General features: G+C 48.1%; 1 protein-coding gene across 1 annotated transcript in view; it reads left to right on the top strand.

The window, feature by feature from the left end:
• The first annotated feature begins 1,651 nt into the window (after positions 1-1,651).
• Positions 1,652-14,985, top strand: part of LOC137623358 (ribonuclease H2 subunit C) — a 157,932-nt gene continuing 144,598 nt past the window's right edge. The window contains exon 1 of the mRNA XM_068354189.1: positions 1,652-1,926. Within this exon, the coding sequence (XP_068210290.1) occupies positions 1,755-1,926 (172 nt within the window). The 5' untranslated portion in view covers positions 1,652-1,754. The remainder of the gene's footprint in view (positions 1,927-14,985) is intronic.

The raw sequence follows: 14,985 nt of genomic DNA, 5'->3' as shown, positions 1-14,985 counted from the left end.
CGATGAGCGTCGACACGGACGAAAACGTACCTGCAGTCATCCAGGTTTTTTGGCTTGAAGTGCTTGGTTCTGTCCTGGTAAGTTTTGAGACACGGCCTGAACTTCCTGGCGATGTCCCTTAGGTGATCCAGCTGCGTGTCGTCGGTTGATGGTTTCTTTCTTGATAAAATGTTGATCTCGTCGTTCTCAAGGGCCATTGCCGAGGAGTCTATGGAAGAGCAGCTGCTGAAGGAGGAAAACGGAGGCGGTGTTGACGATGATGCTCCGAGGCGAGATGCTTTGGAGGCCTCGTGGAGCTTCTGAGCCTTCGACAGGAGTTCGTTCATCGGGAGCATGTCGGCGTCTGTCAATTGGGCCCATACGTCCTGTGGTAGGCGTCGAAGAAAGATTTCGCGGGATAAGCTAATCTCACGTCGTCGGCCGTTGCTGTCTGTTTCGGGGAGCATAAGCAGGCCGGTTAGCCTGTCCCACGCCTCGACAGGAGAGGTGTCACCCATGGGCTTGCCGGCGAGGTCCAGTACTTTCTGTGCCCTTGCTGAGACGGAGAGGGAGTAGATACCAATGAGTTTCGTTCTCAGGTCGTCGTATGAAACTTGGCCGGCCTGGGCGTCGAGCCATGGGGAAATCTTGTCGAATACCTCTTCAGGTATGGAGGTGAGAACGATGTCAGCCTTGGCGCAGGAGTCGCTGAGTCTAGCAACGCGGAAGAGTACGTCCGCTCTCAGGAACCAGGAAGCGGTGTTGTGTTGAGAAAAGGGCGGCAGTTTGACTTTGGGCGTGGAGGCGAGGCCGTTGGGTGCGATGGGCGTGTTGCATCCTGCATCGTGGCCAGACGACGAGTCGGCGAAGAGGTGAGAAGTTGATATGTCGGTTAAGCTCATCCTACTGCCTTACGTTCACCGAAGTGTGGGAGAACCAAAGGCAGGCTCGTGCCTAAGGTAACGGAGTATGGAGAAGGTAGCACGGCCGTAATAAGTCCGTTAATGGCAAAGCCAAAACCGCTGATGCTACTTTCAACTCCGGGGTCACCAGTTGTAAGGACAGTGAGACGAGCGTCACCAAGATCAACTGATACTTTATTCGAATGTGCACGGGAGTATATTACAAGGTGCGGACGGAAAGGTAGGATGACGCTGGCGCCAAATCAGATTGAAGAGCCCGCCAAAATATATGTGTTTTCTTACACTTACAAATATATGAATTATGGGTTAACAGAAACATGTTATGAAATGATACATATGTCAAAATGTAGCTCTGGTAGAGCGGAATATATATATATATATATATATATATATATATATATATATATATATATATATATATATATATATATATATATATGGGAAACCACAGTGTGGCGAAAAGAGAATTCAATTAAATAAGTAATTTGTCGATTTTCTGGACGAAGAAGGGTTCGGTGTCCTTACAAGACCTCACCCTGAAAATCTAATAAAAAAATACTAGTTTTTAAATAAGAAAATAAGAAAAACATATTTGAATATCGAAAAATCATTTACAAAATTTAGAAAGCCAGAAAAGAAATGTTAGACAAGTTCTAAATCAAACTAAAGCAAAGTGAGAGAAAGTGTAGATTACAGTAAAGAAAAATAAACCACGGGGTGGCCGTTACAAAGGCAATAATACAACTATATAATCAATATACTGGACTGAAACTGAAGACTGAACCTAGTAGAATCTGAAAAGCGGGAAACTTCTCCTTTATACCTTAAAAATTAAAGTAACTTTTATAAAAAATGTCAACGAAAATAGAATTAAGTTCATTGTCTGACAAGAAGAATGATGAGGAAAACTATGTGCAATATATGCCCTGCTGTGTCGAACATAATGGACACGCCGATGTCGATAAGTATTTTACTAAATACATTAGAGAAGAAACCATTGTTAATGCAGGAAAGGAAGAAAAAGGTATTGGTAAATGTAATTCGTTATCACTTGTCAAATCGTAATTATTTATGGCTAAGTTATTATTTAATTTGATTTGAAATACGATAATATAAAGCTAGTTTATGATTTATGTTATAAGATTTGGTGCTCCCTTGCCAGGACTGAAGGCGGTTGGGGGGAAGCAAACACAAACAGGCTAATCTTAGGATGGGGCTCTAAACCCCTCCTTGTCAATTTTCGTTAGAGTCCCACCAAGTTATTCTCACTTTAAAATCACTTTCCGTTTTTTTTTTTTTGTTAATTTATGTTTATGGACAGGGAAACTTCGAACAGAAAACATGTTTTCCTGTAGTAAACAAAGTGATTTGGTATTTATATACAATAACTCTGCCACTAATAATTTGATGAATTTTTGGTATTTTTGTAGTGAATTACATGGCAATGTAACCTAGGAAAAAAACTACTGTTTCTTATAGAAAAAAATTACGATCTCTTAAAAAATGACACTCGTTTCCGTCGCAAATGAATAGTTTCAGAAATATATATACATCTATATCCTACGATAATGGGGGACCCCCAGTGAGAACTCGGGGTTTTGGGTGGGGAAAACATACTGGGGAAACGAAATATAATTGTTTTCTTATAGTAAATAACGTGAATTAAGCGAATTTGATGTTCATTTCAATCAGAAACAAACAGATCAACCAATTCGGATAACTTTGAGATGCACGGTGTCACTTCTCTTACGAACGAACGATAACATTAGCAACGTTACCAATAATACACAGTGTTACCAACGATGACGTATGGTACACAGAGTTACCAACGGCACGTTGACATTACTAAAGATAGTAATGATAGATATTTCCATATATTAAATAATTTCTCCATATAAGTTTTACTCAATATATAAAAAGTACAAAAAGGGCACAGAACATAACAAACCCACCTAACCTAGCCTAGTAGTATGACAGGTCACAAAATAACATTTGATCTACATCGGACGTTGGCAGCACTGGTTACTGTATTTTTTCATGACACAATCTTTGTAACGGCGCCTCCAAAGTTTATCCAGATATACTGTTTTGTATTTTCCTCCGGTTATTATAATTTCAAGAAGGTAATGTATAGAGAAGAAAAGGCTTGTTTTACGTTTATATATCGATTCCCCAGTATGTTTTCCCCACCCAAAACCCTGAGTTCCCACTGGGGTTTTTTTTTTTTCTAATGAATTACTTATTTTCTGGATGATGAAGGGATCGGTGTCCTTACAGGGGCTTTTGGGTGGGGAATGCATTATAAAATCCTTTATAACGTACAAATAATGGCACATGTAGAATTAGCAATTAACCCACGAAGGACGACTCGTCCATATGATGGATGCATTAATTGCCATCAACTTGCGAGCGTCTATATTGTGGATGCATTGTTCACATCCTTTCTCCCTCATACGTATGTGATTAGCTCCGCCTTCTATTGACGTCACAGGCTACTTTAACCAATCAGTGATTGTTTACAAAGCAAAGTTGCCAGAAATCTTATACTTTGAGGTTATAGGAGTGTGCTAAGCATGCGCCGTTGGCGAGGGGGTAGACGCCGTTTGGCTTATCGATTAAGATTTTGTTTTTGGTTGGCGGGATAAAAGATATTGATTATCTTTATGATTCAGAAACAAGTGCTAATGATTTAGACAGCCATATTGAGCATGATAATGATGATTATATTACTAATAGCGATGTTTATGATGACGATCTCAACATTGAACCTGTTGGTTCATCCTCTAGCAGAATCCCTACTAACACAAAAGACATCACTCACAGGAACAATAAAGATTAATTCTAGATTTAGTTCTAAATGCTTATATTATCTATCAGCAGGCCATCCAAGAATTAATTATGAACGCTGTAATATTTTTGTAAATCCGCATTACCAAATGGTGAAAAAGTGTCACTTGACATGTTGATATATAATTTATTTTTATGAATAGAACTTACCTGGCAGTTATATATATATGGCTAATGTCTGACTTTCGGCAGAATTTTTCAAAACGCGGCAACCGCTTTGTGGTGGTTGTGCGGTTAGGTGGTTAACACCCCTTACAGGGTGGTACGAGGAATCATTCCCGTTTTCTGTTTTTCAGTTAATCTCTGCCGGCCGGATTGACAACACGGTCCGTCATTAAGAGTTTTTCTTCGCTTTCCCTGTTTTGCTGTACCAGTCTGCTATTTGGTGAAGTACACTGATTTGGGGATTTGGCAATTGTGTTTCTGTTATTTCTTTGCTTTTTTGCTGTTAATCATTATGAGTGATAAAATTCAATTCCGTGTCTGTGCGAATGAGGAATATAAGGTGAGGTTACCGAAAATGGCGGTAGACCCTCACACCGTGTGTTTGATTTGTAGGGGTTTTTAATGTGCCCTTAATAATAGGTGCGGGGAATGTAAGATTTTGAGTGAAAAGGATTGGTTGGTTATGAAGCGCTATGTGCGTAAACTAGAGCTCGATAGAGTTAGGAGAGCTTCTAGGTCTAAATCTAAGTCTGTTAGTGGGAAGGAAGACGAACTTAGTGTAGATTTATCATTTGAACCTATAATTAATTCCTCTTTGGAAGTTGATCCTTCCCTTGAGTTAGTAACTCCTGCCCCTTCTACAGGATCCGTATCTGCGGATGACCCTCGATATGCTAGGATGGCTGCCGAGTTGAAGGCCATTAAAGAACAACTTGCGGCCTTTAAAGGTAAGAAAAGTGAAAGTGATTTTAGTACTTGTGAAAGTGCAGTGGAGGTGGCGACTGACCGAACCTGTCATTACCCTAGGTCTAGACCTCTACCAAGCTCTCAGGACCAAGGGAGAAGGTACGTTGACAACCGAAATGGGTGAGAGGTACGTACCCTCATTCAGCCGTCGCCTCAGGCAGTCCTGTTGCCGATTCCCAGGCTGTTCGTGACTGTCACGGAAAAGACGTGTCGGATGTGTTGATTTCTTCTCCGAATCCCTCGCCCAGACGTAAATGGAAGTTTGAGGCGTCAAGACCTATGAAGAGGAGGTGGAACCGCGACGAACTGTCTCGTTCTTTCTCTCCCGGTTCTAGCAGCTATGAACCTTATCCGTCGGAGGACGATGTAGACTCCGTGCCTGTGAAAAGGACGAAGTCTAAGTCCGCAAGTCAGGATAAAGCAGCCGAAGATTTTTCTCCTTCCACGAGTGTTATTCGTCAGCCCTCTCCTTCGGGACCACAAGACCCAGCAGAAGTTGCTAAATCCTTTATGTCTGTCATGCAGGAACAACTTTTTACGTTCAAGCGTTTAGCCGCCCTCACGACTCTTTGCCTATTAAGAAGTCAACTTCTAATTAGGAACGGAGTTCCTCTCGGTGCCAGGACGATAACTCCTCTCTCTCTCGGCGCCAGGACGATGACGGTATGCTTACGCAGGATGAAACTTCCTCTCGTCGCCAGGACGATACCTCCTCTCGTCGCCAGGACGATACCGCCTCTCGTTCTCGACGCCAGGACGATACCGCCTTTCGTTCACGACGCCAGGACGATACTGCCTCTCGTTCACGATGCCAGGACGATACCTCCTCTCGTTCCCGACGCCAGGACGACTCTGGCTCTCACTCTCGGCGCCAGGACGATACCAACCTGCTTCCTCAGGACGATACTGCCTCTCGTTCCCAGGACGTTAACAGCTCTTGGCGTAAGGACTCCTCTCCCTCTCTCCTTCGGGACTCTTCCTCCTACCGCACCAAGGACTCTTCTAGCGCTCGACGCCAGGACGATACCTCTTCCCGGCGCCAGGACGACTCCTACGCTCGGCGCCAGGACACAAGCTGTTCTCGGGGTCTAGCTTCTTGCAGCCCTCTTTTGCAGGACGATTCCTTTGATTTGCCGTTGTCGGATTCTAAGGAGCCTTCTTCTCGTTCGAAGGATGTTGCAGATGTGGATCAGGATCTAGAGGAGGTCTCTGATGACGATGATAAACCTGCTGACGCTGCCGGAGATTACAAAGTTCTCTCTCGCTCCCTTCTTGAACTTTTTGGAGAGGAATTCCAACCTGCTGCTCCGCAATCTCCTCAATCCCAATTTAGCAGAAAAAAGGCCAAGAAACAGTCGGTCTTCATCAAGATGAAGCTGTCGATTTCTGCAAAGAAGGCTCTTGCGAAGATTGATGACTGGATGAAGGAACGGAGACAAGCAAGACTTCGTTCTCGTTTCCACCAGCTCGTCTTGCTTCGAAGGCTGGTATGTGGTATGAGACTGGGGAACCTTTGGGTCTGGGAGTGTCTGCCTCCTCCAAGGGTGACTGCTCTGGCATAGTGGACTCGGCTAGAAGGCATGCTCTCAACTCAGCCAAGGTCATGTGGTCGATGTCGGAGCTGGATCATCTCGTCAAAGGCATTTTTAGAGCCTTTGAGGTTTCTAGTTTTTTAGACTGGTCGCTAGGGACTCTGGCCAGGAAGACTGACCAGATGGAAGGAACTCGGGACCTAACCAGTATTATGTCCTGTATGGACAAGGCCCTTAGAGATGGGGCGAATGAGTTGGCTTCGCTATTCTCAGCTGGAATCCTAAAGAAGAGGGCCCTGCTTTGCTCTTTTACTTCAAGGTCTGTAACTGTTGCCCAGAAGTCTGAGCTTCTTTACACCCCCCTGTCGCAACATCTTTTTTTCTGAGGCCCTGTTGAGAGACATTATGCTTTCTCTGGCCCAAAAAGCCACCCAAGACCTGTTATCTCGTTCGGCTCGTGAGCCCTTGGCAGCCGCTCCCTCTTCGAAATGGGAGGAAAAGAAATTCCAGCAGCCCTTTTGAGGCAGGACTACTTCAAGACCAGATTTTAGAGGAAGAATGCAAGAATCAGGAGCAAGATCAAACAAAGGTTCGTTCAGAGCTCGCTCCATAAAATGAAGTACATCTCCTTCAGACAGTGGGTGCAAGACTGTCAGGTTATTGGCAGTCTTGGAAGAGAAGAGGGGCGGATACCTGGTCCCTCTCAGTCATCAAGGAAGGATACAAGATCCCCTTTCTGATGAAGCCTCCTGTCGCAGATACTCCGCTGGTCTTAGTAGCCCTGTACACAGATCCGGGGAAACAGAAGGCCCTCCTAGATCTAATCGACCAAATGCTGGACAAGGGAGCGATAGAACCACTTCGGGATCTATCCTCCCCAGGCTTTTACAATCGCCTGTTTCTAGTGCCCAAGAACTCGGGTGGATGGAGATCCGTCCTGGATGTTCAGCTCTCTGAACATCTTCGCGGAGAAGACGAAGTTCTCCATGGAGACGACTCAGTCTGTGGTGGCATCAGTACGTCCAGGGGACTGGATGGTGTCCCTCGATTTGCAGGACGCTTATTTCCATCCGACTTCAAGGAAGTACCTGAGATTTGTAATGCAGGGCAAGTGCTTCCAATTCAGAGTGCTTTGCTTTGGTCTCAGCACGGCTCCTCAAGTCTTCACCTGGATAATGGCGAATGTGTCAGGATATCCTTTTATCTGGACGATTGGCTGATTTGTTCACGATCGAAGGAGAAATGTCTGGAGGATTTACGAAAGACTTATGATGGCTCAAGATCTAGGCCTGGTCATCAACAAGGAGAAGTCTCAGATCAAGTCGAATCAGACTATTCTCTATTTGGGGATAGTTCTGAATTCAGTTCTTTTTCGGGCTTCTCCCTCACAGGAAAGACAGATCAAGTGTCTCGAAAAAGTCCGAAGTTTCCTGGACAAGAAGAGGTGCTCAGCGAAGGAGTGGATGAGTTTGCTGGGAACTCTCTCCTCCCTCGAGCAGTTTGTCTCACTGGGGATAAATAGGAACGATTTCCATTTGTATTTGGCATGTAAACAATGTACAAACGAGCTACAAGCGAGGGGTGTGCTCTACAACGTTCACAGTGTCACACACAGGTGACGTTCATAAGTCATGGTTCTCTATCTCCTCCCAAGTCTTGATCGGCTAGGAAGAGACTGATGAAGTTTGAACAGTAATTAACTGGGTCATTGAGTTTAAATTGGAAAATCTTCACTGAACAGCCTGATAGTTCTGTAAATTATACTGATAAATGAATGTAATGAGGATGGTAATAGGACATCTACCCTAGTAACAGGTTGATCAAACATTCTTCAAACTAGACAAGTTACACAAAGCAATAATTACACTGATGAAAGTAATGCAATGTCTGATATAATATCAGGTCGATCGAGCATTCTACGACATTGGATATAGACATGTTAATCATGAGATGAAAAATCATAGTCTTCATGCCATTTGGGCGTTTTGACAGTCCTGGATGGCCGGCCCACGGCGAGACCAATTGGTGGGATGGGATTTGCTAGTTGGGGTGGAGCGGCTGGCGTTGAAGGTCTGACACGACTTGGTGTTGCTGGTGGGGGCAGTGGAGTTTGGTCGTTCGGCGTTGTGTGTATAAGCTGGCGAGTGTGGTTGGCCGGCTTTACAGGCGTGAGTGGGGGAGGTTGATCGACTGATGTTGGGTAATGTCGGTCAGCCAGCAGTTGTGGTTGGTCAGCAGGCGGGTCCGGCGGTGTTGATACGTGTCGGTTAGTCTCCTTCGGCTTGGTCGGGGCCGCGCTTGCGTGTGGTTGAAGGGGTATGCCACCATAGGTTATATTTTGCGACTCTGTCGGGGTCGTAACCGGTGTGAACTTTCTCAGGAATTTCCGATTGCGCAGCGATACTCGGCCCGAGCCATCAACCTTTACCACGTACTGGTCGTACTGCCTTACCTCGACGACTGTCCCGGTCCTGTCCCATTTGGTGGGATGTGGGCCAGTTTGATTCTGGATGCGAACATGGTCACCAACCCGTAGGGGTGGCAGACGGCGAGTGTGTTGTGACCAAGTGTCCATCATGCGGACATGGCGCTTGCGTAGGGCTTCTTCCCTGGATGTCAGGGTTTCGCGCCATGTGGTGTGGGGGTTGTACTTCCCAGGAAGGATAGGGATGAGATCGCGGATCGGGTGACCGAAGACGCACATGGCTGGGGAGATTCTTGTGACTGGGTCTGGAGTGTTCCTGTACTGGAGGACTGCTTTCTGAACGGCATCTGTGTCTAGGTCTCCATTTGTCCCCGTGTTGTTAGTAATCAGGCGCTTCATCGTTTTCACTCCGATTTCCGCTCGGCAATTGCTGTGTGGAAATGCTACTGACGACAGTCGGTGGTGGACACCCCAGTCTCTCAAGAACCCACGTGTTTCGGTTGCCGTGAATTCTGGCCCACCATCGCTGGCAAGTTCCTCAGGAATTCCGTACGTGACGAATGCACGGCGCAGGTTGTCAATTAGTCCTTTAGCACCACTGGTAGACTTTGATATAAGTGGCCAGTTCGAGTATCGGTCCACAATTACCAGGTAGTGGGCGCCCTTGTGAGTGAAGTAGTCGGCACACATTGACTGGAATGGGTAAACAGGCAAGACGGGTGGGGTAGGGGGGGCGGATGGTTGGGAGGGGGCCATGCGGTGGCAATCCTCACAGTTATCTCTAGTCGCCTGTATGTCTGCGGTAATGCCGGGCCAGTACACTGATGCCTCTGCACGAGCAGTCATCATGGTAACACCCTGATGTGCCGAATGTAATGCGGATAGGACACCCTGGCGCAAGCACGTCGGGATGATAACACGATCTTTGAACAATGCGACACCGTCGAAGGTGATGAGCTCGTTCCGTAGGTGGTAGTACGCACGGAGGTGTTGTGGCATGTCATCTTTTGATGTCGGGAACCCATGTTCGATGAGCTCTGTGAGCGCGTGAAGGGCGGGATCACTTGCTGTAGATTCCCGTACACGGTCCCAGGTGACCGCTGGAAGGGAATCTAGGGCTGTGAGGTATGCGGGCTCTTCAATCGTGCATGTGTCACAGTCCCTCAAGCGTATGCCGGCAAGGATATCGTGGTGGACCAACGGTATGGAGTGGTCGCAGACTGATGCATTGTCGTCAGGGAGATACAGTTTTTCTGGGTTGGTGTCGCCTCTCGGATGACGTGAAATGGCATCAGCTGCTTTGTTGCGCATCCCTGGCACATATACGATGCGGAAGCGGTAGCGCAGTGTCTTCTCCTTTAGGTTGCGCAGTCGGGGATTCGGGATGTCATCCAGGGATCGGTTCCCCAACACCTTTAATAGTGGCTTGTGATCTACCGCAATGACCAGGTTTGAGCAGCCGAGGACAAAGTAGCGTGATTTGTCAAGGGCATCGGCTACCGCCAGGGCTTCCCCCTCTATCGCGGCATACCTGGATTCGGCTGGGTGCGTGAAACGACTCCCGACTAGGGTCACCTTCCAACCTTCGCGGCAGCAGAATGGCTTGTCTGTTGGGCATTGGCAATGTTTTTGGAATAGCCAGAACCCGATGCCTTCTTTAGACCAATCGGTCGCAAGGCATGTCGGCTTGGTTTTGTCGAAGATGCGCACCCCGTTGGTAATTTTATCTACAATGGCCTCTTTAGACGCTTGGAATGCGCTTTCAAGATCGTCGGTCCACGTAAATGCCTTGTCGGGTTTCAGTAGCTCGCGGAATGGGAGCATGTGCTCAGCCATACTGAAAGCATATGACACTTGGTTTACTAGGCCAAACCACGATCGAGCGTCGGTAATGTTCTTCGGGCGTGGGAAGTCTGATATTGCCTGCAGATATTTCGCACAAGGGCGCACACTGTCCATTGAGATGGTGAAGCCGGCAAATTCTACCTCGCGACAGCCAAACAAAAATTTGTCGGGATTGAGGGTGATGCCGTTTCTCCCGCAGACGTCGAGCCAAGTGACTGCCTGGTAGAAGCTTTCCTCAATAGTGTCGGCCCACAGTAATGTGTCATCAACGCATTTCGTCATGTCACGGACGTCGGATACTATCTCATCATATCGCCTTGAGTAGCCATCGCCTGACGTGGCATAGCCTTGTGGGGCGACACAGTATCGATATCTGCCCCAGGGTGTGATAAAGGTGGTCATGTGGCGGTCCTCCTTGTGCAGTGGTACACTGTGGTATCCATTCCAGGCATCGAACACTGTTTTTAGTTTCCCCGGTGGGACACAACGGGCCTGATGAAAGGGCGATTGGGTGTGGTGTGTTTCACGGGTGGCATGAGCATTGAGAGCCTGAAGGTCTACCGTCCTTCTAGGCTTCCCCGTCTTCTTGGCGCAGACTACCATTCTGTGGCACCATGTCACCGGCTCTCCTACGGGCACTGGCTCGATAACTCCCATTTTGACGTCTTGGTCCAGACCTGCTTTCACGGTTTCTTGCCAGTGTAACGCTACTGGAATGGGGGTGTGATGGGCAACGGGCTTAGCATCTGAGTCAACCATCAAGCGCATCGGTGGGCCCGCCATCATGGGGAGGGGCTGGTGGACGCACGTGTTGAATGTGCTGGAGGCATAAAGTTCCTTCAGGTATCGTTGAATGGCCTCCCTGTTACCTTCTGTGGCCGGCATGGGGATAGACGTAGGTTTAGGTGGGGGCGCCGTGCGCCGAGGACAATTGCATTGAGATGTCACTCCATTGTCACATGTATCATTTTGCGGTGTACAATTGTCTGTGGTGGCCGCACTGCACGACATCTCACCCAGTGTGGGGAAATCTTTGGAGATTATGCCAAGATCGACGCAGGCGCTGCGTGACAAGAACACTCTGTCGGTCGAATCCGTGACATACACTATTTGCCGAGATTCGGTTTGCGGATCTCCGGCTTGTGTTCCGCAGAATCGGACGATGGCTGCCCCTAAGATACGGATATCTTGTTTATTCGCAGCCTTCATTCTCATCGAGACCGGGAGCAGGTCCGCGGTCGTCAGGCCCATCTGCTCGATAACGTTAACCCCGACCAGACAACTCTGGCAACCGGTATCGGCCATGGCAGGGAGTGTTGCAGGTCTTGCGCGCTTGACCGGTCTGAATCCCAGGGCGAGGTAATCCCCTGCATGGATGCTGAGTCGGAGGTTTATGAACGGCTGCGGTTGGGAGTTCCGCCTGAGCCATCTGTCGCACATGTTGTCATACAGGTGGTGATCTAGTGCTAGCAACTGTTCACCGTCGATCGTTCGGATATCTGACATGGCACACAGCTCTACGAATGCTGCCGTTTGTTCGTCGCATGCGTCTGTGTTGGCAGATTCAGCCACCAATTTACTCCGGCACATTCGCTCTATGTGGTTATCGCGATTACATTTGCGGCACTTTCTACTGTAAGCCGGGCACTCAGTCTTCCTGATTCGCCAGGGCGCATTCTTGCCATGGCCCTTCTCACCACAGTACCCGCAAACAGCTTGTCTGCCACCGTCACTTGCATCCGTCTGACGTGCATCGCCCCTGTTTACCACGTTTTGGCGCTTGATGCGGCGATAGGAGCTGGTGACAGCCTCCGCGCCATGACTGTGGGTGTCCTGCAATCGGGACGCAGACTGCTTACCAGACTCTTTCGCTTCGATGAACCTGATCGTTTCCTCCAGCGACATCTCCTGCCGCTGGTCGCTAAGTAGATCCAGCTGGATGTCCTGGTCAGCGATACCTCGTGCAAGCACATCCTTGATCACGTCGTCCGCAAAGTTTACGTTTAGTCCACATGTGCACCTCTTGACGTATTTGCACGTGTTTGCTTGGGCCTTCACGCGGGCGTGAAATGCCCGTATCGGTTCCTCGCGGCCCTGTCGCATGTTTGAGAGAGCCGCCCGCGCCACCATTGCGTTCTCCCCGCGCACCGCGAGGCCTTTTATCGCACTAAGCACCGCATCCTCCGATTCGCCTACCAGGCTCCTTCCCGCAGCGCTGGTGATGTCCTTGCGTAGGCTTTCCTCACAACATTCAAGGAGCTGTACCACAACATCATCCCCTTGGAGCCCGGTTCCCTTGCGGTATTCGCCCCAACGAGTTAGGAAATAGTCCCACTCCCCACTCGTGCCGGCCGCTGATATCGATGGGCGCTTAAGTTTTTCAACCCTGGTGCTTGGCGGGTGGTATTGAGCTACTGGGCCCTGGGCATGAGTCGTTGTGTGTGCGTTCAGGAGCGCTGCGGTAATGATGGGCTCTGTGGATGCCTCGGTTCGATAGGTGCATCCAGGCACTGGGCAACCAATGCTTTGTGCGGCCATTTTGCTGCTTATCACTGTGAATTGCCTACTAGGGAATTACTGACAGAGTGAATCACTTTAATCACTGCAAACCATTTGGATACTACTGACCTTTTGAGTCCTTTTTGCTGTATTCATGTTCTCCACGGGTTTGCAGGTTTGTTCATATCGTGGTGTAGGGACACACAATCAGGTAGATCCAGTAACAGGCTTAACTTTAATACACAGTAACACTGTTCTTGACAATTCCCGGTTGCATTAGATTCAAGTCCATTCACTTTAGTTATGGCCAGGTTTAGTTTGCCCTTGGCTGGCACTAGTCACCACATTATCACTGAGCTCGTTGCATCACTTATAATAATGTCTTTTAACAATGACTTCTCCCTCGGATCGTTTGTACATAAATAGGAACGATTTCCATTTGTATTTGGCATGTAAACAATGTACAAACGAGCTACAAGCGAGGGGTGTGCTCTACAACGTTCACAGTGTCACACACAGGTGACGTTCATAAGTCATGGTTCTCTAGGGGAGACTCCATCTAAGGCCTCTACAGCACTTTCTTTCGAAAATGTGGAACAGAAAGACGCAGGAAGACTCCTTTTCCTTCCCCATTCCAGCAGAAGTCAAGGATCTTCTGAAGTGTTGGCTGGATCCAGCCTTGTTGGGGGAAGGGATCTCCTTACACAAGAAGAACCCAGACCTAGTGTTGTTTTCAGACGTGTCAGAGTCAGGTTGGGGGGCAACACTAGGAAGCAAGGAGGTCTCAGGCTCTTGGGAAGGAAATCAGTTGGAATGGCACATCAACAACAAGGAGCTGATGGCCATTTTTCTGGGGCTAAAGGCCTTCAAAGACTCGGTGTCTGGGAAGATTGTGGAGGTCAACTCAGACAACACCACAGCTCTTGCGTACATCAGAAAGCAAGGGGGGACTCACTCTGTCTCTGTTCGAAAAAGCATGGGAGCTCCTTCTTTGGGCGAAGGAGAACAAGGTAGATCTGCTGACGAGGTTTGTACAGGGACAGAGGAATGTGAGAGCGGACATGCTCAGCAGGAAAGGGCAGGTCCTTCCCACAGAATGAACCCTCAACCAATAGGTCTGTCAGAGTCTCTGGAGGCTGTGGGGGAGACCCCTAGTAGACCCTTTTGCCTCCAACTTGAGCAAGAGGATCCCCAACTATTGCTCCCTGGTTCCGGACAAGGAGGTGATAGCGGTGGACGCCTTTTTGATGGATTGGACGGGGATGGACACATATGCCTTTCCCCTGTTCAAGATCATCAATCTGGTAGTCAGGAAATTCACCCTCCTCGATTCGGGATGAATGATCCTGGTAGCTCCTTTCTGGCCAACGAGAGAATGGTTCACGGAGGTGGTGGACATGTTGATGGACTTTCCAAGAAGCCTTCCTGCAAGTCCAAAGCTGCTCAGACAACCCCACTTCGAGAGGTATCATCAAAACCCCCTCGCTCTCAATCTGACTGCCTTCAGACTATCGAGAAGCTCGTCAGAGCGAGAGGATTTTCAGCGCAAGCTGCGAAAGCTATCGCCAGAGCGAGGAGGGTTTCTTCACAGAGAGTCTACCAGTCCAAGTGGGAGACTTTTAGAGCTTGGTGTAGGAAGCACAAGGTTTCCTCATCCACTACCTCTGTGAGCCAGATTGCTGATTTTTTGTTGTACCTCAGGCAGGACGCTAAGCTGGCAGTGTCCACAATCAAAGGTTACAAAAGCATGCTTGCTTCAGTCTGTCGGCATAGAGGCTTGGACTTGTCTCATGATAAGGACTTACATGACCGCGTAAAGTCTTTTGAGACAACCAAACAGGTCCAGTTAAAGCCCCCTTCTGGGAACCTTGATGTGGTTCTTAAATTTCTGTGCACCAAGAGATTTGAGCCCATCTCTCAAGCTTCTCTTAGTGAGGTTACGAAGAAAACCCTCTTCTTTTGGCCTTAGCAACAACTAAAAGGGTCAGTCAGGTCCATACAATTGAAAAGCAGGTAGGCTTCA

The sequence above is a fragment of the Palaemon carinicauda genome, chromosome 30 (genome assembly GCF_036898095.1).
Source record: "Palaemon carinicauda isolate YSFRI2023 chromosome 30, ASM3689809v2, whole genome shotgun sequence".
NCBI lineage: Eukaryota > Metazoa > Arthropoda > Malacostraca > Decapoda > Palaemonidae > Palaemon > Palaemon carinicauda.
The sequence above is the reverse complement of the archived record's forward strand: the minus strand, read 5'-3'. Positions and strand labels throughout refer to the sequence as shown.